This window comes from Anopheles coluzzii, chromosome 3 (assembly GCF_943734685.1).
Source record: "Anopheles coluzzii chromosome 3, AcolN3, whole genome shotgun sequence".
Lineage (NCBI taxonomy): Eukaryota > Metazoa > Arthropoda > Insecta > Diptera > Culicidae > Anopheles > Anopheles coluzzii.
Genome location: NC_064671.1, coordinates 77,831,088 through 77,854,222, shown reverse-complemented (window position 1 = coordinate 77,854,222; position 23,135 = coordinate 77,831,088). Strand labels below are relative to the sequence as shown.

The window sequence follows — 23,135 nt, the reverse complement described above, 5'->3', positions numbered from 1 at the left end:
CTAATGCTTTCGTATCATTAAGCATTGACAGGGGGTTTGTGAAATAATGAGACGAAACGGCCGGAAGGCTTGTTAGTAGGGTATGCCGTTCCGTTCCGTATCAATCATTGTGCGGAATGATGGGCTTCTATTATCAGAGGAGAGATGATGAGGAACTTTGAGCCTTAAAGCCTGTGTATAATAAATACATGATAATACAATAATCATGCTATGGTTGGATATTAAATATTAAATATTTTTTAATGTATTTTCTCAGTTTAAATAATTTAATTGAAAATGCAAAAAAAACTAGAAGACTAAACATTAAATCAAATTGAAACAAAAAATATCTCACAATAAGAAGCTTTCGAATGTTTGGTTTAAGTTTATACAAATCGCTTAATTTAAATGAAAATTTAATATAGGTTCATTTAGCTTAAGAAGTCTCATGGGTGTACGGGGGTTTTTCGGTAATTTTTCGCAATGTGTTTGTATCGTCCCACGATTTCTTGACCGTCTCCCACTTATTATATAAATCATTTGTTGACGTCGCGCCAGCATTTCCATACGAAATGATTCCAATTGTTCAAAGAATTGTGCGATAAATTGTGAGACGAATAAAAAAATCGAGAAATATCCAAAAACCCTTGAAAAACTACCAAACACAAATAAAAACCCTGTATGGAACTAATAATATAACTTATAATCTAATGTCGGAGTGTAGATAGGAATATTTTATACAAACTAATCTTTTTTATATTAATAAATAGACTATTCGATTAAATAAGCTCGTGAGAATTAAAACAATTTTTTTTTTATTCCAGGAGAATGACGTTGTAAACAACTGCATTGCTTAGGGAAAGGAAATTCAGGTGTTAAAAAAATCAATTTACAATCGATTCTAGCCTCAGGAGAATATCATGTGAAACATTATAGAGTTTCCTACGTTTTATTGGTTAGTTCCCATATTTTTTAGTATGTTCCCACTAACTTTTTGGGCGTTTCCCCGAAGTTTTTGGTTCAATTGTCTTGATATCCTATCGGACGATACTAATAACTTATGGGAACCGATCAATAAATCTACGCGCTCATAACAGGCGCACCTTATATGGATACAAAACACCGTTACTAGTTATGACAAGGTTATTAAATACATGGTCTCATCACTTTGATTTTAATTTAACGACCAACGCATTTGAAGAGAAAATTTTATTAATTTTCAATTTTGGCGACACTGGATCAAGGGAGATGATAGGGGAATAATTTAGGGTTTAGGGGTAGGATAGGTTTTACTTAGTTTGTCACAGCCTCAAGAGTGCAAGATACAAATAAATAACTAAATAAAAAAATAAAATCGTGGGAAACCCTGCATTACTCTTGGTCATGAGTAATGACAACCGTTTATCTTATTATTTTAAGTTACTCTTCAGAATTCCGCCATTAACGAGTTTTTATTTTTTTTCCAGACTGCTTTTGTTACAATGTTGAAAGTGTCATTCATTCATTTCGTTTCTAGGTCAAACGCTACTTTTGCATAGCTTTAAAACTGCGACACACACACACACACACAGACACATCCAAAGGTAAGTATCGAACGGTCAGCCGGTCAGGTGTCGAGCCACAGTTTTCCGAGAAACATCCTTACAACTGTTCACCCCTTTGCTGTGGCAGGCTTGTAGTGTCCATAACGCATGCAAAATTGCAGCCCTTGCAATGGTTTGTATGTTTCAAGACAGAAGAGAAAGAGAGAGAGAGAGAGAGAGAGAGAGAGATAAAAAGAAACTGCAAACACACTGTCACACACCCACATTAGCCACCCCACTCCCCATCCTGGGGGCGCAGATTTCGGTGCAACCCAATACGGCTGTCCAAGGTGTTCCCTGAAGTGTGAAGTGATGGTTAGCCACGCAAAAGGCCACACGGGAACGCAAAAGCGTATGTATGTATATACGGTGAAACAGTCAGTGCAGTGTGGCAGAGCAAGTGAGTGTGCGAGTGTGTGATAGGAGTTTAAATTAAGCATTCACTTTGGATGCCGTTTTTGGGCAATTTTATTCCAGATCAACGAAAACAGGGGGAAAAAAACTCGACCCTTCCCTCCGTGATTGATAACTTATTTACATGAGGGAGAAAAAGTGCGTGAAGCGGAAGGGAAGTAGCGAGGTTCATGCAAAGTTTCCGATTACCGATGATCGATATGTTTATTACGTGCTGTATTACTTTGCCTGCTTGGCAGCTTCGGTGAAAACCAGACCCTTGTCCTCCAGTGTTCCCTTGCCCTGGCCCGGTAAACGTGAAAGCACACTCCCCGTAAGCTTTATCGATTAAATGATTTTCACACCTCGCGTTCGACGGCAGTACCGATGGCTGGTACCGTCAAACGAAGAAGCTCGAAGACAGAGAGAGAGAGAGAGTGTGTATGTGTGGTAGAGAGAAGACGGACGGAAAAACCAATCCTTTCTTTCTGCGTTTTCCTACCGGGCGGTCGGGGATCGGCTTTACGCATTGCACTGTTGGGTTTTCCCGGCCAACGAAGAATACAGCGCGTTGGTAACGCTTTCCACCCCGCACGTGTGTGCGTGTCTGCTGTGGATAATGCAGCTGGATTGGATCGGGTTTTGGCAGGCATCATCGTTTGCACATAAACACCAGCGTTGCCCCACGCCCAGCACCATGATTGATGATGCACGTGATGGGTTAATCTTTAATCCCATAATTGGCTTTAATCGACCTTTTCGGTACGGTTAAAAGGCAGAGCCGTCCTTGTGGGAGCGAAATTACCGTGCGATATGCAAACGCTGGCTAGCTGGGAAACACGTGTAGCTGCTTGTTGTATTGTTGCCCTTTCTTTTAATGCACGAACAAAAAACAGAGCGCTGCTAGATAGCCGATCAAAACCTTCGCTCTTATTGCTGTTTTGGGAGCTCGTGTTTGGGATTTTCCAATGATTTTTGTTTTTTTTTATATATATTATTTTTAAACTCAATGCTACACACACACACACACACACACACACACACACACACACACACACAAACACACCTTTGCGCTCATCGTATCATGTTTTTTGCTTCTCATCCATTCTGCGTACTCCGTACACGCGCTAGCCGATTCGTCGAACGACAGAGCTAACCAATAACTAACTAGATTTTCTGCTAAAGGCTGCTTTACCTAATGGGCTGCTCCGTTGTGCTCCGCGTTCGCTTGTACCGCATTCTCGGAACTTACCCCTTAAAAGACTTACCGTTGCGGGCTTGAAGGTTTCCCTTTCGGTCGCCTCTAAGCGCTAAGAAGCGGCCCGGTCGCACGTCGGTCCAAACACCTGCACCTGCTCAAGGGGGAGCCGCTTTTCCTTGAACATCAAATAGGATTACAACGAACACCGAATGCGCATAGCTAGTTTAATTTAAAGCTTAAACTCATTTAGCGAACGCTTTCGGCAGTGCGGGTGCACCGGTGTGTGCTAAATGATAGTGGCGGGACTTTGTATGACAGGACGGGAATGGGTATATCATTTGCGACAGGTTTGGCCAACAAAGTGTGCAGCAGATAATTAGACGAGCATGGGTGTGATGAAAAAATTATGCGGCAATACTGATTTAAGATCGAACACAGTTCGTATTTTAAGGCAATGTATGCGTTTTTATTCTTTGGTTTAAATGTAAATTGTTTAAATTGACAGACTTGTCCTCATTGTAAGCCATTAGCTTCTAAATACAACAAGTAAACCTTGTTGGATAATCTACGCTTTACTGTATGCAATAGTCACTATATGTTATTGACTCTTTCGTGAAATGAACTTAACGTAATGGGAATTGGACCCAATAGCGCACTTGTTGGACTCCAACTCCAATAGGAATTTCTAAAGAGTCTGGCCAATAAGGGTACCATAGAGTCCAATTTCTATCATTTGAAGTTCACTTCCCATGAGAAAGAGTCAAATATTTTGATTATTTGACAGTCCAATGATAATTGTAAAAAAAAACATTTTGATTCTATTTTGTGCTAATAATTATTTATTTTGTTTGATTTTTTTAAATAGAAGATTAGACTTTAATGAGAATATAGAATTAATATTTTTCTTCAAAACTGTTGCTTTAAAACTGTATTCTTGATTTATAAAGTCAGCTGTACAACGCTTGCACAACTACACAACTAAAGCCTGTTTTGACGTCTTTCCGAACCATCCGATGCAAACATGATCGAGCTGCATGACGCTCCGTTCTGTTGTTGCGTTGTGATTGATCCCATTTCTCAGCCACCCCCCAGCCCTGCAAGGCGCACCAGCTCGACCAGCTCGATCGGTCCAGTGGGAGGAGGGAAGTATGTGCATGGGTGCATTCGAATGCACCGGCGATCGTTTGCGAATTACCGTGCGCAAACGTTAGGTTAATCGCATTTTAATTTATTTATAATAATTATGATGACTGCGCTCGAGCGCTACGATCACGATCCCGTACTGCGAAGGAGTACGAGGAGAAGGTGGTAGGGATGGTTTCGAAGGGCATTTGGGTGGGTGCATGAGTTCACTCTCTCTTTCCCTCTCTCTTTCGCTCTCTGTCTCGGGTGAGGTGCATAATTTGTGCCCACATATTCCATAAATGTGTTTTTTCTTACTTAAAGCACGCAAAGAAAGAGGACAACAGATGGAGAAGCTCGATGAGGGTGGCCAGAGGAGTGCTGTGTGAAAGAGAAAGGACGAATAAAATAACAACCACACAACTGCGTGCACACACACACACACACTGGAAAGAAGCAGGCGACGAAGAAAATGCACAAATGTGCATCCGGCAAAGCATTTGGTTTGCGTCGGAGCGGAGCAGGGGTAATAAAAAGGGTTTGAGTTGTCGCAAAACTACATTTTTAATGCATTTACGATACGGCTGAATAAGGGGAGAGGGCAGGTACAGGGCCCTGCATTGCATCACGGTTAATGATGTGATGCTGGATTGTTGCTGATGAATTGCAGGCGTTTTGGAGCGATTGAATGAGTGTACGGGTAGGTTCGAGACGGCCAAGGAGGGAGGGGGGGGTCTAATACAGCTCTTACGGTGGGTGCAACCTTCGCGTGCGTCAGATAAGCGGACGGGGAGGGTGCCGATGGGGGAGCAGTTGAAAGCGCGCCTACAGTTTGCCGTGGACAATGATTAACTTCATATTAAGCGCGGCCGGTGCGCAACTCGAGCTGCTCCTTGAGGTAAGAATTAGCTCAGCCCCGCTCGGCTGGCGCTCTCGTTCTCGGCTGTCTGCCGTCAGTAATAATAATATGCATCCCCAGGGACGTACGACGAGAGCGAGGAAAGCAATACCGTAGCAGGGACCGGACTGCCCCAGACCCATGCGGACAGCGCTGTAGCGCACTTCCCCCATCGGCCGGGGCGCAGTCTGGACACCCAGTATGGAGAGTTCCAGGAATTTTGTTGCTTCGAACCGAAACCGGAGAACCGGTGGCCTCGAAAAACCGGACCCCAAAGCATCGCCTTCCACGCCTTCCGTTCTGCCAGCTTTTTTTCCCCCAAACGCGCCGTGGCCGTGCAGCTACGGCCACAGACCAAACACTCCCACCTTCGCTGATCGGAATGGCATCCGGCGAGCATCGGACGGGGGCTTGAGCAAAGCCCTGGTCCATTTACACTATTTTGCGAAATATTCTTCCCGCTGCCGACGGGTATGGGTGGGCAACGAGCGAGCGAGAATAATTTATGTTGCGCACGCAACAAAAATCGTTGCTCATGAGCAGGGATGAGAAGCCTTCAGCTAAAGTGCGAAGTACGGGCTGGGACGCACGGGTCGAACAGTGGTGATCGGTTCGAATGTGACCGAGAGGCATCTTGCAAGGGAATGAGCCTCTGGGGAGTTGTACACGCACATTCGCACTGGTCGCCCGGGCATAGTTGCGGTTGCTGTGTGGGGAGTGAGTGAGATTGTTATTTGTGTGTTTTTTTTTCGAGGGCTAAATGTTGCAGTTTTGTTGCAGCAGAACAGGGCAGGATCGTCAACCGGCAGGGACGATGGTGGAGCGGTACAATGCTCCAGAAAACGGGGAAATAATTGCTCACTTATGGGAGAAGAGCGTTCGTTTGTTAGAAACAATTAAGTTTCAATTGAAAGGATACAAAGAGGGACAATAGAAACATTGTTATACATTTACGTCTAAATGAAAAGGTAGATGGTAATTACTAAACATTCATATACTTTACAAAGTTATCTGTTTTAGCCATTTTGGGTAATTTATTTGAATTCTGAACTATTTGTTTTATAATGTCTAGTTGATAGTTTAATATTTCATTCATTTGTTCTTGTTAATAGATTATTCATTGAAGCAAGACATAAAAAGCGAGATCTATATTTAACAATACTCTTATACCTTTTGTTGACGACTAGAGAAAAGACAAAATGTTTGATTCTCAATTTTCAAAAGTGTTTCTCTGACTTTATGAGATCCTGTTTTCGTTGCCCTTTGTCACCGCACCAAATAAAAACATTGAAAACATCACGAATAATTTGCAAAGCCAGTACCTTTTCACACATAACTGCCATAAATTCAACTCCCCATTCTGTCCCATCCACTGGTAAAAACCAATGAAATGACATAAAAACTGTCAACAAGCTTGTACAAAGCGATCACCGAATAGCAGCACAGAAAAAAAAAAAACATAAACGAAATTCTATCAACATGCAAACATAAATACGAGTCCTCCCGGTTAGACTCCGTTGCCCTGCACACGGGGCTTCGCCGACATTAGCGCTGATTAGCAAAACATTGCCACGCCGGGATGTGGGAAATCGAATATTGGAATGGTAAAACATGCACACATGTGAATCGAAATACCGCCGCCGACGGGTTTTACAATCCCAACGCGAATGCTCACCCGCAAGTTGGCTCATAATTTTCACTGTTTACAACCGGTGCTAGGCAAATTCTGTCACCCGCTTTGTGGTGGTGGTGGTGTTGGTTGTCACCGCAGGTGATGATTGGTTAATTTTGAAACGGTGTGGGGGAAAACGAGCGAATGGCCATGAATCTATCCACCGTCCAGCGACACTGCGCGCGGTTGATGAAAAGTAGCCAAAGTTGAACAGGAAGATTGTGGCCACGGCAATAACAATCATTCCGTTTGTTTCCTTCGCTGTTCTCCAGAGAAAAAAAAAATACACCCCTCCTGATCCTGTTGGTGACACTTATCATCACTTCATTCTTGGGCGCATTTTATCACACACGGAACGAAAGAAATTAAATTATTTTGGGTTCTCCTCCCCACCCGGCAGACTCTCGTTTGGGGTCGGGCGATACACCGTTTCGGGGGTATCGTGCCGCGCTGCCGTCATTTAGACGCCCGCGGTGTCACTGATTGGGTGCCCTGCCGTGTCGGTAATTAGTCATAATTTTCATCGGGCGGCAATCTTTCGCCTCTGCCACAGCCACACGATTGGTCACACGTTGGGGCCGGTTGGTTTGGTCGACGTGGTAGCATCGCTGATAAGGCGCTAATCGATACGATCGATGTTTTTCGGGGCCCGCAAATGTAAATTATGCCCGTCCTTTCGACAGGGGTAGGCTTTGCTGTCCCCTTTCCTCCAGCAATGGTGCCAAAGGGAAAAGAAATACGAACGCAAGCGCGATCGTGCAGCGTTGAAACGAAAGACTTCGATCGCCGGACAGGCGACGAACCCCGGCTGCGAAATCTTTCAAAATCGTCCGATTATCATCTCATTTTTCTCTCTCTTTCTCTTGCTTTCTCGCTTCTTTTACTTCTTCTTCTTCTTCTTTCTGCTGGTGGTGCCCCCAAACCAGGCGCTAACACGTCCACACGTCATTCCGTTCGATTTTGCTCATGTTTATTTAAGGCAGAGGCGACCAAAAATCTACACAACGCAATGCCACCACCCCTTCCCGTTCCGAAACGCTCCGGGTTTTGGGTTAGGTTTCCTTTTACCGTACTCCTGCGCGCGGACGGATGCGTGACAACGCGGCAAGCGTTCAGCCCCCCCCCCCCCCCCCCCCCTATAGCACGGGGCCTACCAGCTACACTTGCACACCCAACCCCGGGTAATGTGACTAATTTGTGCCGTAAATTACATCATAAAGATCGTTATCGTGCGATAAAGGCGAACAAATAATTTATGATAATAAATGCCGCTGTGCGCGCACTGGCACTGGTGGTAGAGTGAGAGTGCGCCATTTGCATCGCCGTAAGGAGCGATCTGGCTGAGCGTGTGACTTGCTTGCCGGGTTGTTGCTGCTATCGCCTCGGAAGAAGATTGTTCATACCGATTGTTGACAGCGAATGAATCGTTGTTTTATTTGTCTCGTTTCATTTCGTTGCACCTTGTTTTGAGCCCAACCTGCTGTCTAAATATGTAGCAAAATGACGAGAAAAAGGGCACAATTTTATGGAGCTGTTTAATTACCAACCAAATAGTGTAGTCCCCAAACGCATCACACACGGTGGCAGAAGGAAACCACCGTCTCGTTCCGTCTCTTGCCTTACTTTCAGCGCAGTGCGCAGATGCCTTTTACGGGACGCATACGTACACTGTGCGTTTGACATTGATTGTTCGAGCAGTCCGGGCGAAGCGATTGCCCATCAAACAGATGTCTCTTTCCGCTGGAGATCTGTCGCAGGTAGAAACGACATAACCCTCCGGGTCCGTCTGACCAGTGCTACCAAGCAGCTAGAAGAGCAGAGAGCAAAAAGCTTAGATGTCGATTGCACGCGGGAAAGTGGTTCGATTTGCGAACGGAGACGCTCGGTACGAGGCATCATTAATTTGTTAGATTTCATCCGAAAACTGCAGCAAGCAAACAAACACACAGAAAAACTCGTTCCAAGAGTTTGACGAGCTTTCCGCAAGGGCTCCAAAACGCGGGGTGGGCTATCGCGCATCAGAAATCAACGTCAGCCGATCGTAGTACGCCGGACGGACGGACGGAATGTTTCGCTCGGCCCAAAAACGCACCACAATTCCATCATTCCACGAGTGATGCTGCTGCTGCTGCTGCTGCCAGGCGGAATCCGATCCGAATGTTCAGCGAATCGATCGCGGTGCGCTTGAATGTTCGGGCCAAGACGCGAAAAGAAAAGAAAGCAAAAAAAAAAAGGCCAGCACTGGCCGGGTGGTCGTCGGTAGTTTTCGGTGGCGTCACCGTTGTTAAATGTGATCCGAGCCTTGAACGCTTCTGCACAATGTGTGCGACGGTCGCTGTGTGTATGACGCGTTATCAACTTCCTCGCATCAACAACAATCATGTCGCGTCATTATATCAATCGGAGCGCAAACAAAACAAAACAAAAAAAAAACACCGGGAAAACATTTGTTCTCCACTTATGTGCGTGTTGTCTTGCGAGGAATGAAATGCAAACTGTTTCGTAAGTGTTTCTGTGTGTATCTTTTTTTTTCCTCTTCTGTCGCGTTCTACGCTTTTCATCCCTCAGCGATGTCTGCTCGTCTGTTGTGTAGAAGCTCCCACGCGGGGTTCGTCGCTTACGGTGCACGATTGCAGTCTTTTGTATCGCGTATCGCATCGCCCGTACCGAATATGCACTGGAATGGTTGTCGGCTATGCGCTGTAAATTGCCCACTCTTCCGCAGCACTTGTCTTTGCTTCCAACCCGGTGCCATCACTTCGCGCTGGACGCTCGGAAGCGTAATCGCTACCGTGAAGTACCACATTTTCCAGGGCTATCTTTCGGTAGCGATCGAGCAAACAGTCAATCATCAATCGCCAGTCGTCGGCGCTTTGGCGGGATGTACATTTTTTTGCCATTGCTGATTGTGTTTCTTTTTTTCTTCTTGTTTTTGCTACCCAAAATAGAGACACGTCCCACCCGGAACCGAAACCGCCGCCCCGACTGATTGCTGTGTCGGGTTATGATGGCTTACTCTTCAATTATGGAATTCCATATTTCAATTCCCAGACGTTTTGGATGCGTTTGCGCTGCTGTGGTACACATTGTGTGGTGTGGTGTGGTACGCCGGTTTGCGCATTCCGAGCCGGCTGATCGTCAGCTCTAATAACGCCACTGGAACGTGTGAACATGCGCATGAAATGTAACACGATGCGCGACAAAGTGAGCTACGAACGTGAATGCTTCCAGAAAGTGTTGTTTCAGAGGGGGTGATGGGGCGAGAGCGGAAGGGAGGTAGGTGGCAATGCGGTTGCTATGGTTTTAACGTAATGCGCGGTCGATACGTACTAGCTTACTGGGCGCTATAGGGTCGGCTGCTGGGGATGACAGAATCTTCCGGAGTCGATCACGAGTCAGTATGAAACATATGGGCGTAGATTGAGGTTTTGTATAAAATATTGTGCTGATCTTATGTCTAACAATGAAATACAGTGAACCCTCTCTTATTTGACACCTCTCCAATTTGAAAAACCTCTCTTATTTGAACATTTTGCACAGTCCCTTGATTTCCAGTACATTTTTGTTCCTCTAATTTGGAAAACCTCTGAAATCTGTGTCCCTCTTATTTGTGTATGGTGTTGCCATGGTTATTGAAAGATGTATGCTCAAATTAGCGATTCTGTTCGCAGTTTCCTATAGCAACAGTTAAGGCTGCATACTAAATGTTCTGTCTCTTTCTTGTTTGTATAGACCTTTCATTCACTTTCAACCTCTGTAATTTGAAAACCCCTCTTATTCGACAGTCCCATCGCCTCTCAAATAAGAGAGGGTTCACTGTATGTATTTTCGAGAATGATGTGCAAGCCTGTTTTTTCTTACGCAAACAACAGCTCTTTAACGTGGTGATATAACATTAATTAATGTCATTTTTTACTGGCCAGAGTGAATTAACGATTTATATTCATTAATTTTTGTTCATTTTTATAAAACACTATCGTGCATAAGATTGTTCAGCAAATGCATGGTAAGCCATATTATAGATACAATTTTGTGAAAATAAATCATTAGTCGTTAAATGTGTAGTGTTACCGTAACAAATTAAAATCTTTGAGTAGAAAAATGTATTATTATTTCGTTCACTCGGTCCCGCGTACCAGTTAAACGCAATTTTTCTATAGGCGGACAAATTCTGCAGCGCAAAAGTGAGATAAGCAATCAAGGAATAATTCTGGACGACAACATTTGTTTCAGACAGTTGTATGACGGGATGATTCGACGTGCAAACAGGGCACTAGGATAAATATTCAAGATTACTAGAGACTTTGATGATCCTATATGTATTCAATCGTTGCATAGTGCCCTTGTCCGGCCAACATTCGAATACAGTGTTGTAGCATCTCTTTAAGCAGAAATTTTGAAAAATAGGATAGAGTCAGTACAAAGCAAATTCACTCGTTTCGCAATTCTACGGCTCCCATGGAGCGATCCCAATATGTTACCGCCCTATCGTTCACGCTGCCTGCTTCTGGGATTAGAAACGCTAACTAGAAGACGAAGAAATGCTCAAGCGCTGTTTGTAGCTGGAGTGCTTCGCGGCAATATTGTATGCACCAGTTATATTGGAACAATTCAATGTCAGTATTCCGAGACCCACGACAACACGACATAGGCGTTTCTTCACTTGCACAGTTCCACAATATGGAGCAAATGATCCGATCATGGCTATGTTACGCACATTCAATGAGCTTTACCAGTACTTTGACTTCTATGAGCCCATCAACGTGTACAGAGATCGGTTACGCTTTGTAGAATAAGATGTTAAAGTAAAGCAATGCGTTTATTTATGTCCCTGTTACTCTGTCATGTGTCGCTGAGCGAAATTAAATTAAAGTTTCTTTTTAACGGGTAAAGCCACAAATTGACGGACCCATTTTTTGTTATCAAATGGCAAATAATAATAAAAATAATATTTTTTAATTAAGGATTTTGTTACATCACTAAAAACCAATACATCATTTGAGCCCAAATGTATTTGTCCTAAACTCATTTCATCATAAACCACTTTAGCAAATGCGAAATAAAAAGTAAACCAAATTCATGGGCCACAAAACGGGTAGGTACATTTGGTAAAGGTTAAGTTTTCTTGTTCGATGTATTAATGTGCTCAAATACCATAAAAATCCCTTATTACTAATTTAGGTCATTGATCAATAGTCGCTCGAAAATCGCTAAAGCTTTGTATCCTCACATAACGAAAGCTAATTTGCGTGCCCCTTCGATAGTTCTGCTTATATTGGATTAAGCGCTCATTAATTAGCGCTGCTGCCGTTTGCGTACCGAGCCTAGATGCTTCACTAACCCGACAGGCGACCAGGGGGAAAACGCACTACGAATTGTGAAGGTAGTAGGTAATTCAATATCCTTGGACACTGGTGGTGTACGACGAGTACGTTAATCGTGGGCTGTGAAAATCCCAAAACCAATCCACACCGCTCAATCTGCAACACCTTTCCGACCTGCGAGGGAATCCAGGCTCGCGATAATCTGATTAAGGTGGCTCAATCGAAGACGAGGAAGGTACAAAAAAAAAACGAGCTGCAGTACTGGCTCGCGCATGTACGGGGCAATGAAATTGATCACCCCGGCAAATGGTTCTCCCGGAGGGCGTTCTCGGGCGTTACCGTTAACGCTTCCTTCCCCTCGGAGCGGCTTCGAGAGTGGGAAAGCCTTCCAGCCCCGGATATCGCGTTACCACCACACCGACACTGGCAGTACACCACAATTACCATTTTGGTTCGGCCTGTGCGCCCTTCCAGTTAGCTTGCAGGGTGTGATTTTAATACGCGGGCGAACGGGCGATGCGTGTCCCTGGTTGTGGAGGAAGGGTGTGTGTAGATATGTATAATTTTTTGGAATGTAATCACCACCAAGGTGTCATTTCGCAAGCGCTTCCATTCCACCTTGCAACTTTGTTGATAAGTTAAGGTCGTACGGAATGGAACAGAGGAGAGCTTTGAGGTGCTGTAAAATAAGGCCACATGCCTGAATCATCCCCCAGGACTCACGATTCTCGCGTCAGGCACGTAATCGGTCATGCTCCAGTTTTACGAAATCGATACCACGCGATGAATAAAGAGAAAATGGCCCCCCGGAGAAGCGCGGCGTCGAAGAAACTATCCCGTGTGTGCGTGGACGTCCCCCGCAGCATTTCATGACTAGTTTCGACTCGCGTCGCGCTAGGCACGGTTTTAATTTGAGCCAAAGAAAATATAGAAAAAAAAAAAAGAAATAATAACACAACGACCATTCCTCTGACTAGGGAACAGCCGGCACGGGGTGGTCGCTTGGGTCGATTCATAATTGCGCGCGCGGAAGCATGGCGATGAACGCCATTTTGTTTGCCGATTCGATGATACCGGCACGCAACGCCGCACGGGGACGCCGTTTTGTGGAACAGTATTGTCGGATCGATGGTAATTATCCCCGACCCTCCATTTCGCTCCACGCTCCATCGTGGTGGGGGAAGGGAGAAAATTACATCCACCCCGTGAGTCGTGAGCCGCTTTTCCTATTCCCCCCCTGAAGGGAGGAATGTTTGAGAGTGTGTGTTCACGTGGAAAATGTGTGTGTGTGCGTCCCTTTTTCCGGGGCCAAATGAGAAGCGCTGTAATTAATTTGTCGGTTTCGGTGTAATGGCCACCGGTAAGGTACGGTTTTCGTTGTGGCACAGTTCCCGCCAACGCCCTGAGAGGGGGAGGGGAGAGGTGTCTAGAATCAATCATCTGCGCTGGTGGGCCGAGGGGCACCCGCTCGGGGTAAGTTTGTGCGACTTTCCGGAGCGTTGAAAATGCTTAACATTTCCTGTCGGAATTCAAAGTCGTGTGTACTTATGAGCCAGCGGGCGGCGAGGAAATGGATCCACGGTTTGAAAGGCACGGGTTGAAACTCCGATGTGCAAAGTGCTCGCAAGCAGTCGGACGAGTGGTTTTAACGAACGGTCTCGGGGTGGGAATGCACCGTGTTTGCCTTTAATTACCCAGCACCGCTAATCAACGGAATTTCATGACGCCAATAAACGCATGTATTGACGTATCGGTGTAGCAGCGTTTACGGAGGAACATTAATAACTCCATAGTGGTGCCATGGGAACGTCAACAGACAGTGGAACGCAGCAAGTGATGCCTCTGATGGTTCATTTCTAATTTAGTTCCAATTACTTGTTTTGAAACCAACCAGGGCATTGGTTTAAGGAGGAGCTTATTTGTACACTGTTTTGATTGCTCGTGTATTGGCGTGGCGAATTATGACTTTGTTTTGAGTAGAATATGCTGAAGATTTGGTACGATCCTCTGGACTATAATGTTCGACATTCTTCACATATTGTTTTACGTGTATTAAAAAATACTACAAAAAGTTATCGTTTAGTTCAAATCATCTATTCTATGCTTGTTGCTCTTTTGGTTATACAATGTGCTGGGTTACAGTTTAAGTTATTCAGGTAAAAGTCTTTTCTTCTAAAATTTTCAGTGATACTTAAACTATTATCTGATGCAGATGTACCGTATTTTAGCGTGTATATCCCTCCTGATTACGGCGGATGCTACGCGGACGTTACGCCACATAGAAGTAGAACCTTCCTGATCAATCACTCAATATTTTAAGTAAAGAAGTTTTTGCTTGTAATTTGATAATATTGAAAAACAAAATTTGAAAATTACAAAAAAAAGCTTTGACATTGATACCTCGAATTCTTTTGGTAATTTCTGAACAAGTTTATTTTTCGACCACTGCTGAAGTGGTTACTTTTTTGAATTTTAATGACCATGAAGAACCAGTAAGATCATTTGTTTCTTTGTTTTCTCAGTTTTCAAATCTCTTTCTGGTTCCTATCATATTTCCTTGGCTACACTTTTTGCTTTTTCCAACATTTTCTTAGTGGATATCAATGCTCCAGATTTTTTTAAAATAATTAATAGGATGTAATGTCTCAGGCGTTCGATTCGATTTAACAGCTCAATACTGAATCTCAATAACTAAGGAAAGAATAAGGAAGCTCCAAAAAGGGGACGAAAGAGGGACGAAAGAGTGTGGCAGCTAATCAAACAATTAGTAATTAGCACTATTGATAAGTAAGATTGTGTCTTGTGATGCAATAAAGAGGACGATAAAATTAAGTTTTTGCAATATGTTGGAATTTCCACATTTAAGATGTTTGAAATGCATAAACAGGTCATTAGAAACTATGTCGACTACAGCCATTTCATAGAATTCATCTTCAATAAGGATATTTTTCATGATAATAACTTGACACACACACATTCCTTTCACTTAGCAAGGTAAACAAATACAAGAGATGCATCATAAGACAACAAATAGCGAACAATTTGAAATCGAATTTAAGTTAGTAAACCCATTTTGGTGCTCTTTTTTACATTCTTAATCATTCAAAATGTATTCAATGTGCCAAGTTTGTTGCACAGCGCTCGGAGGCATCCCACAACAACAAAAAACCCGTAAAAATGTACCATATCGGGAGGGAGTACAACGCTTCCGAGCACCCTTTTGGGCTGGTTTTGGGCCAAACGTCCAAATACGTCAAAGCTGTCATAAATCATGCCCATGTCCGTGTCTGCAGGAGTCAGGGCAAGGAGTCCGGCAGTCATTTAACGGCACACATAATGCTCACCAAAACGTCCCAGCAACATTCCGACAGTGGTTTAGGAACTCGGCACGGCGCAACTTCTAGCCCCGTTGTGACCGTTGGAATGTGGTGTCGTCTTTGCCTTTTTTTGTTGTTGCTTACACTCATTTCGTGCCATCTTCACTTCGCTCCCTTCAATCAAAACTCGCTCGCACAGTCGCACAAATTTTGCGACCAAACGTGTCCAGTTGGTGTCCCATTGAACCGCCACTCAGCGCCGGCAGTGCTCTGCAGCTTCCCGATGGGTCATACCGGGGACCCGGGGTGACACGTTTCAAAATTCATTAACCCGGTTTTTCGGGATCTCGCCCTTTGGTCGACAATTTTCTCACTCCGCGCTTGCTTAAGCAGGGGGTTTTTGCAATTTTTGTGGACAATTTCTTATTTTGTGTGCCCACGGACTGCTTCGCCACTGCCGCGGGGACGAACGGAAAACGGAATGCAGGAAAAATTAAAATTAATTTGAAATTAAAATTTTTCACAACTTGTCAGCGCAAGGGAGCGAGCGAGCGGAACTGTTCCATTGTTCCAAAGTTTGATTGGCGATCCCTTGGGGGGAAAACCCCGGGGGCTGGCGAGGGAGGGAGGGGAGAGAAATTGGATGAAATGCATTCAGCGGGCGCATAAGTGACGTGAAATTCAATTACACTGGATGCTGGTGGTGATGGTGGTGGTGCTGCTGCTGGCACGATGCTGCCTCGCTGCAGTGACAACTGTCGTTAGGACATTAACACTTCCCTCTGAGCCCATTGTGGCTGCTGGGTGGCGGAAAGTGCAAACACGGCTGGGTAGTTATGAGCGATGCTGTGAATTTTAAAATTGCCAACGACGAAATGCAATCGGGTGGATGGGCATAGCGGTGAGTTGGAATAACATTTGCAGTAAATTGTCATTTTTCCCCACCCGATCGTTTGGTGTTTTTGAATGGATCCAAACATGCTTGCCAGTGCCTCACATAGCTGCCACAAAGGATTTGAAACCTCATTTTTGAATGTTTTTAAGTCGTAAAATTTTATCCCTGCAACAGATGTGAACCTGAAGCGAAAGATTTAAAGCTCGCAGCACAGGGCTAATAACATCCAATCGACGAGTGCAATCATTACACTTTCGCGCAGTGACACTTAACCATCCGACGGACGGATCCATAAAACTTCTTAGGCAGTTCTTTTCTTTTTCCTCTTGGAAGATCTGCGAGAGTCTTCCCTCAGTGAAACTGGCGATCCTCACTCTCCTCCAACCAGCAACTGGTAGCACTTTGTGCGAATAAATAAATATTAATTAATTAAAAGAAATTTCACGATGCTCTCGGGGATGCAGCCAATGTGCAAAACGCAACGGTTCGACGACGCCGAAGGAATTCGTTCACAGCGGCGAAGATGTCATGTCCGGGCTCACCGAGGGGGGGGTGCTGACCCATTATGATGCGCTACCGGGATGGGCTGCCTGTTTTCACATCGAATTAAAACGTACATCTCGCAAGCAGTACCGAGCCCAGTCGGAACAGCGGACACGCCACGGCTGTGCGAGCACATACACACAAAAAAACGCTCTTCTTGTAATGCTTTCCCGAAAAAATATATTCCAACCGTCCAGTGGAACGCAGAGCAAGAAATGGCAGTACAACAACAAAAAAAACAGGCTCACACGCGCAACCGGAAAACTGCCACCACGGGAAGCGCTCATAATGTGCGAAAAGAAAGTGGAAAACTGTGCGTGAAAAGCGTACGCGGTCGGTTCAATATTTATGATCAATTTGTCGTTCACACATGCACACCGACCTGATGAAGCTAGCAAAAGCAAACCGAGCTGCGAACGCTCTCGAGAGCTGATCCCCTTGCGAACTGGACGAAAGACTGCACTGGCTGGAATGCGATGGAGATGGATTTGCATTTTAGTTTATTATTTATTTTTAAAAACGGCAACACCTTCCTCAATGTTCGCTGTCCGCACAAAAAGCGGGCAATCTATCTCCAAGCATGTGTGCAGTTAACAAGTTGTTTTGCTGGTTGCCACCTTGAAACGCACCTGAAAGCTTGACACAATATCAATTGTCCGTTACTGCTTGTAGTGTTTTTTTCTTCTCGGCCTGCAGCCGTAATGTCAGCAATATTGTCTTTTTTCGTGAAGATGCGAAACCTCCCGCTGCGGGGTTGAGATGCTGCTACGGCTCCTGCTGCTCCTGCTGCTGCTGCTGCTGTCAACAGCTCCGGTGGTCGAAGGCATCTCCCGAAACCGCGCGATTTGCTCCCCACTTCTTTCCCTGTTTGTGCGCCTATGCGCCGGAAATCAATTTCGTGCTGAATTTTAATCGATCTTTATGTGGTGGAAGTTTGAGCTTCTTCATTTTTTTTCCCGGCTCTCTTTCTCTCACTGCACTTTAGCCGGTTATGCTTATGCTGTGTGGAGTGTAGTATTTCAAGTGGTAAATGATTGATTTGCTTGTGGAAGTTGTGAAAATTGACTTTTCGACTGCTGAAGGTTTGTTTTGGTTTTAGTTTCTTGTTGGTTCTTGGTTTCTTGTTGAATGCTGCATGAATCATGTTTTATGACCAAAATTTCAGTTGATTGGTGCTAAATTTTATGTACATTTTTATTTCAGAGTTATGATTTAAGCTTACAATATCATGATGAAAATTGTGGTAAGAACTATTGTTGGGTAAATCTGAGTCAGATTCATGAATCTGAATGAATCTTTGAAATGATTCTATTAATCTTAATCCCGGTTGTAAAGATTCATTAATCTCCAAATATTCTTGAATCAACAAGGATTGATGAATTTCAAAAGACTCACGAATCTCGAAAGATTCATGAATTTCAAAAGATTCATATCTCTAAGGATTCATGAATCTCGTGAGATTCACACATCTCCAAAAAATCATAGAGCCTGAGTTTCTCATTATTCTTCTTTTTGAAGCAACTACTTACATGGTCATGCCGTCCTATACTGGCTTTGGAGACTTCTTGGCAAGTATACTTAGCCGGACAGTTTGTTTTGCTACGGGGAGATGGTCCATCTGCGGCAATTATTTTGCAAATCATACATCTCTCAATTTTAATGGATTTATTAATCTTTTAGATTCATATATCTTTCGTGATTCATAAATCCTTGGAGATTCAAGAATCTTTAGAGAATCTTTGAATAGTCGATTCGAGATTCGAAATGAATCTCATCGAAAGAGGCATGAAACCCAACACTAATAAGAACTAAATCAAATAAGCATGTTTTAAATTTGTGAACAATAAAGTTTACTTAAATTTCTTTGATCTTTTGTTTATTTTTAAATAATACTAAATTATTTATATTTTATATAAAAAAATTGCTTTTAAAATTCCAAATCAGAACTGTAACGTTTTATACAAAGTAGATTAAATTTAATTACAAGAAAATGGAACGTTGTTTATCAAGGAGACGAGCTATCGAATTCGATTCTAACAATGCAATAGTACAAAACTGTTTAACAAAATGCAATTCGCCTTTGCACGAAGAAGAAAACAATGAAATGTTAATGAAGTAATTGATAAACTCTTCAAACAATTAATAAACACTTAAAATTATGTTACAACTCGCCTCAATGATGAAGCAGTTAACGAACCATTTAAAATTTCGTACTGACACTACACCACTTTCAACATTACAAATTCCCCTTCCTTGTTTTCATTATGAGGTACTAATTTTGATACCATATCATACAACTGATCCGCACGATAAGAACAGCAAACGGCCAAGTGCAAATGAGTGCTAATTTCATGCTCATTCAGCTTTCTCTCCTATCGCCACAGAACATCGCTCGTTTTTTGTGTTTCTTCATCTGTTTTACCACTTTTTGTTACTTGCTGCTTCCCTCTTTCCCCACATGGTTCGTTTGAGCCCCTTTCCCGAAACACGAAAGATGACAAGTACCTTGAACACAATTGAACACAATTGATCATCATTTTGAGGCAACAAGGAAAAGCAACACACAACGCACTGCATTCATCATTTCCTTTTTGTGTGCTTTTTTTATGTTGAATGCACATCATCCTCCCCACAGGCTGGGTCCCCATCAAAAAAGGACGGGCAGACGGTTCCAAACGGGACGCGGCAGTGGGCGCAGTGGGAATACAACACGCATCCATTCCTATGCCATGTTTCCGCTGAAACGATCGGCTAATTTTTCTGCGCTTTCGAAACATTCCCTTTCTGCCCGGGACGTTTTAGTCAGTCCGGCCACGAACGAGCCAAGTATTTGTGGTGCATGTATACACGGGATGTGTGTGTGTGTGTGTGTGTGTGTGTGTGTGTGTGTGTGTGTGTGTGGTTGTCTGCTGCATATGTTGCATTGTACATGAGCATACCGCATGGTTCCAGCACGTCGTCCTCCAAGGCAACTTTTGCTGCTTTTTAAATAATCTTTCCGCTTTACAATGCGCTTTCCTCTCGAGGATATGGTAACAACCGCCAGAAACGGTGGTCCGTTTGTTTGCCTTTTTCCCCCTTTCCTTCCTTCTTCTTCTTCTTCTTGTCCCCCCCTTTCCCGCTCAAACCCCACGAGTTGGCGTTAGAAAACGGTAGCGCCCTTAAAAAGAAAAGAAAACGATAGCGCCTCGGGCGATTCCGAAAAAGCCGTCGGCAAAACTCCACTTACCGGTCGGCGAGAGCTGCAGCGTCGGGGGCGGAGGTGGAAGCGATCCTTGACCGGGCAGTGGAGCTCTCGGAGGTTCCATGCTCCACGGGGCACTCGGTAATTGGGCGAACTCACTACCGATCGCAGATCCAATCAACATTATACTACGGGCGAATTGCACTAGATTGGCACCGCCGACGAGTGCAACGAATTGCAAATTGTTTTTTTCTGCTTCTTTTTCTTCTCTTCTTTTAGACAACCGCACGTCTAGTTTGGGGCAGTTTTGTATGCGTCACTCACTGATTCGTTCACTTTTCAATTCATGGTGAGCTTTTAATTATTTTTTTTTGTTTTGCACTCAATCTAAAGGGATAGGGAAATGGGAATTAGAAGCAAAAATACAATTGGATTTTCGATTTTATTTTCACTTTTTTTCCAACTCGATTGAACTCTTTATCAAAACACAGTCACACTCATTGGCAAGATTGACATGGTGACACTAACATGCCACGCTTTTCGTTTACATGTATTCATTTTTTCCTATCAAATTCGTTTTAATAAACACAAACAAGTCTTCGGTTCGTTTTTTTTTCTTCTTTTCTGAAAAACACCTTGCAGAGCAAACCAAGCTGATAGGACCTGACAGAAATAGCAAAATAGAAACACACCCCACACACACACACACACACACACACATACATGCACACACATACATACAACAACGGCTAAGTGTCATTTGCACCAATTCTGGATCGTTTGCGTTATGGGACGTTGTACATAATTGGTCAAAAGGGCATTGCAACCTTCAGCGGGTCCCTTGGGACAACCGACTCTACGATCGCATAAGGTGTCGGCCACTAGGGAAACATGCCCCTCCGGCTTGAGAGGCTGGACCCGTCCTGCTCGTTTTATTTTGTAGCGAATCAGAAATAATTAATTAATTAATTAAACTTTCGCACCGCACTCGAACGATGCACCAAACGAAACGGGACCACCATCATCAACATACAAGGGTGCGCGAGATGCTGAACACTTCACTGCTAATGGACCAGGCTGTATGATTGTACGTGTGTGTGTATGCGTGTGTGTGTGTGGATAGCACCCCTGTCTTAGAGGTGCTCTGGAATGCTCGTTGGCAACTGGGTTAATGAAGGTTGCTAACAGGGTCTCCTAGTTTTTGTGTTTTTAGCTTCCGTAACGCTAGGGCTCGAACCGACGGTAAGCAGATTCACTTAGTGACGACACCTTCCAAGCGACAGTTACACCGATCATCAATGTTTTTTTTTTTCTTCAAAAGTGGTTTTATGCACAGTTAGCGAGAACTGGTTTCGGGAATGGAGAGGGGCCTGCACGAAGTGTCACTGTCACTAGGAGACAAAATGGGTGTTTCTATCGTCGCTCTCTTGACACTGACACTCTGACCAAAGGTGTTTTTTATGGGTTTTGTTTTCTAAACACTGTTTGCTTTGATGGTTTCACTTGGTTGTCAGGCAGACATTTGAAATGAGGCTTTGGTTTTGCGATTACACTGCTGTTTCACACGTTTGTGTCACAGTCCAAGAAGTTCACCATGCATGCACTCAAATATTTTCCCATATAAACAGCACTGCAACCGGCTGCAAATTACCGAAAAACTCACGGCATATAACAACGCACCTCGTTCGGTTTAATCGATCATCGTACGATCTTTCCACTGCATCACTGCACACAACACAAGCGGGAGCAAGCGCACGAACGTACCGCGCGCGATACCACCAGCAGGGAGCAGCACGAACAACAAAACAAACAAAGCAACACACCAACGCGCGTGCAGCGGGATGCGGACGGCACAGGTATCGAGCAGTGACTGAAAGCGAACGCTGAAGCTAAGCAGGAAACGAGCAGCACCAAAGGTTTGAGCAAACTCAGGCACGCGGTGAGCACGGCCGGCCAAACCTGCTTCGGCATCGTTCGGCGGTGGTTGGTCGAACTCTCTCCCCTTGCGTCGTGTGTGCGTAGGAGCAGAAAATGGAGGAAACAGCAAACCGCCACAGTACCAGCAGCAGCAGCAGCAGTAGCAGCAGCACCAAAGCAGCAAAGCTCGTAGCGAGTAGGACGGAGTCATCGAGCAGCGGACATGGGCGTAAAAGAGCGCACCGGTAGGTGACCACGTGTGGCCATAAAGCGTGCACGGGAGCGCTTGTGATTGGAGCATTCGAGCGCCGAATGCAAACCCCGCTCGCTGGAATGGTCTTTGCGCGCTCCCCGCCCCACTCGTTTTCACCCCGTCGACGGATGGATTACGGTGTGGCGGGGTCGGGTTTTGTTTCTTTTTTCTGGCTCCCGCTGCCGCGAAGGTGCGCGTAAAAGTGTACGCCTTGGATGTGTGTGCGCGCACGCTCGCGCGTAAAAGAGATGCAGCGGTTAGCGGGTGCGCGAACGAGAGCAGTGAAGCGATGATAAAGTAGCGCGGTGAAGCTTTCGTGCGTTTCGTTGACCGGGGCTGGGTGTTTGCCGACGGGATGTTAGTAGATACATATTGCTTGCATTTTAAAAAGGGGTTTTCGTGGAAATAATTGATTATTAATAAGTTTTATTTGCTTCTAGTGCTTAGGAATGTATTTTTATTTTAATATTAGATTGTTTAATTCTTTATAAATTCATACAAAGATGAGAGGCTTCTCCACTCCAATCCACTTTAAAACAAAAATTTAAATATGAAAGATAATATAATAAAAGGGATGGCAATAATGCTCAAGTGCACTATTTGCCAGATACATTAATTATACATTTTAAAATTTGCTTCTTTAGTTGCTGAATTAATGCCTGTTGGTCTCAATCTAAAGCCAAATGTAAATCTAAAAAGTGGACAAACTACTTTACTACACAAATCACACATCGTCGCAAGGTTCGATCTCGTACAGACACAGTCCAGGTCATTGTCTGTGCCCCGTTTCGCTCATTACTCATTGGAACGATTCCTCTTCACATGCAGATGAGTTGAAGCGTACATTACCAACC

At 44.2% G+C, this 23,135-nt stretch overlaps 1 protein-coding gene across 2 annotated transcripts in view; it reads right to left on the bottom strand.

The window, feature by feature from the left end:
* Nucleotides 1-22,181, bottom strand: part of LOC120958056 (paired box protein 6 homolog) — a 51,341-nt gene extending 29,160 nt beyond the window's left edge. The window contains exons 1-2 of one of the 2 annotated variants that reach the window (XM_040380603.2): nt 21,763-22,181; nt 20,157-20,498 (exon numbers count right to left, since the gene is read on the bottom strand). In XM_040380603.2, coding sequence (XP_040236537.2) covers nt 20,157-20,295 — 139 coding nt within the window. In that variant the 5' untranslated portion in view covers nt 20,296-20,498; nt 21,763-22,181. The remainder of the gene's footprint in view (nt 1-20,156; nt 20,499-21,762) is intronic. The other variant, XM_040380605.2, reaches the window with a different exon arrangement.
* Between the last annotated feature and the right edge of the window lie 954 nt (nt 22,182-23,135).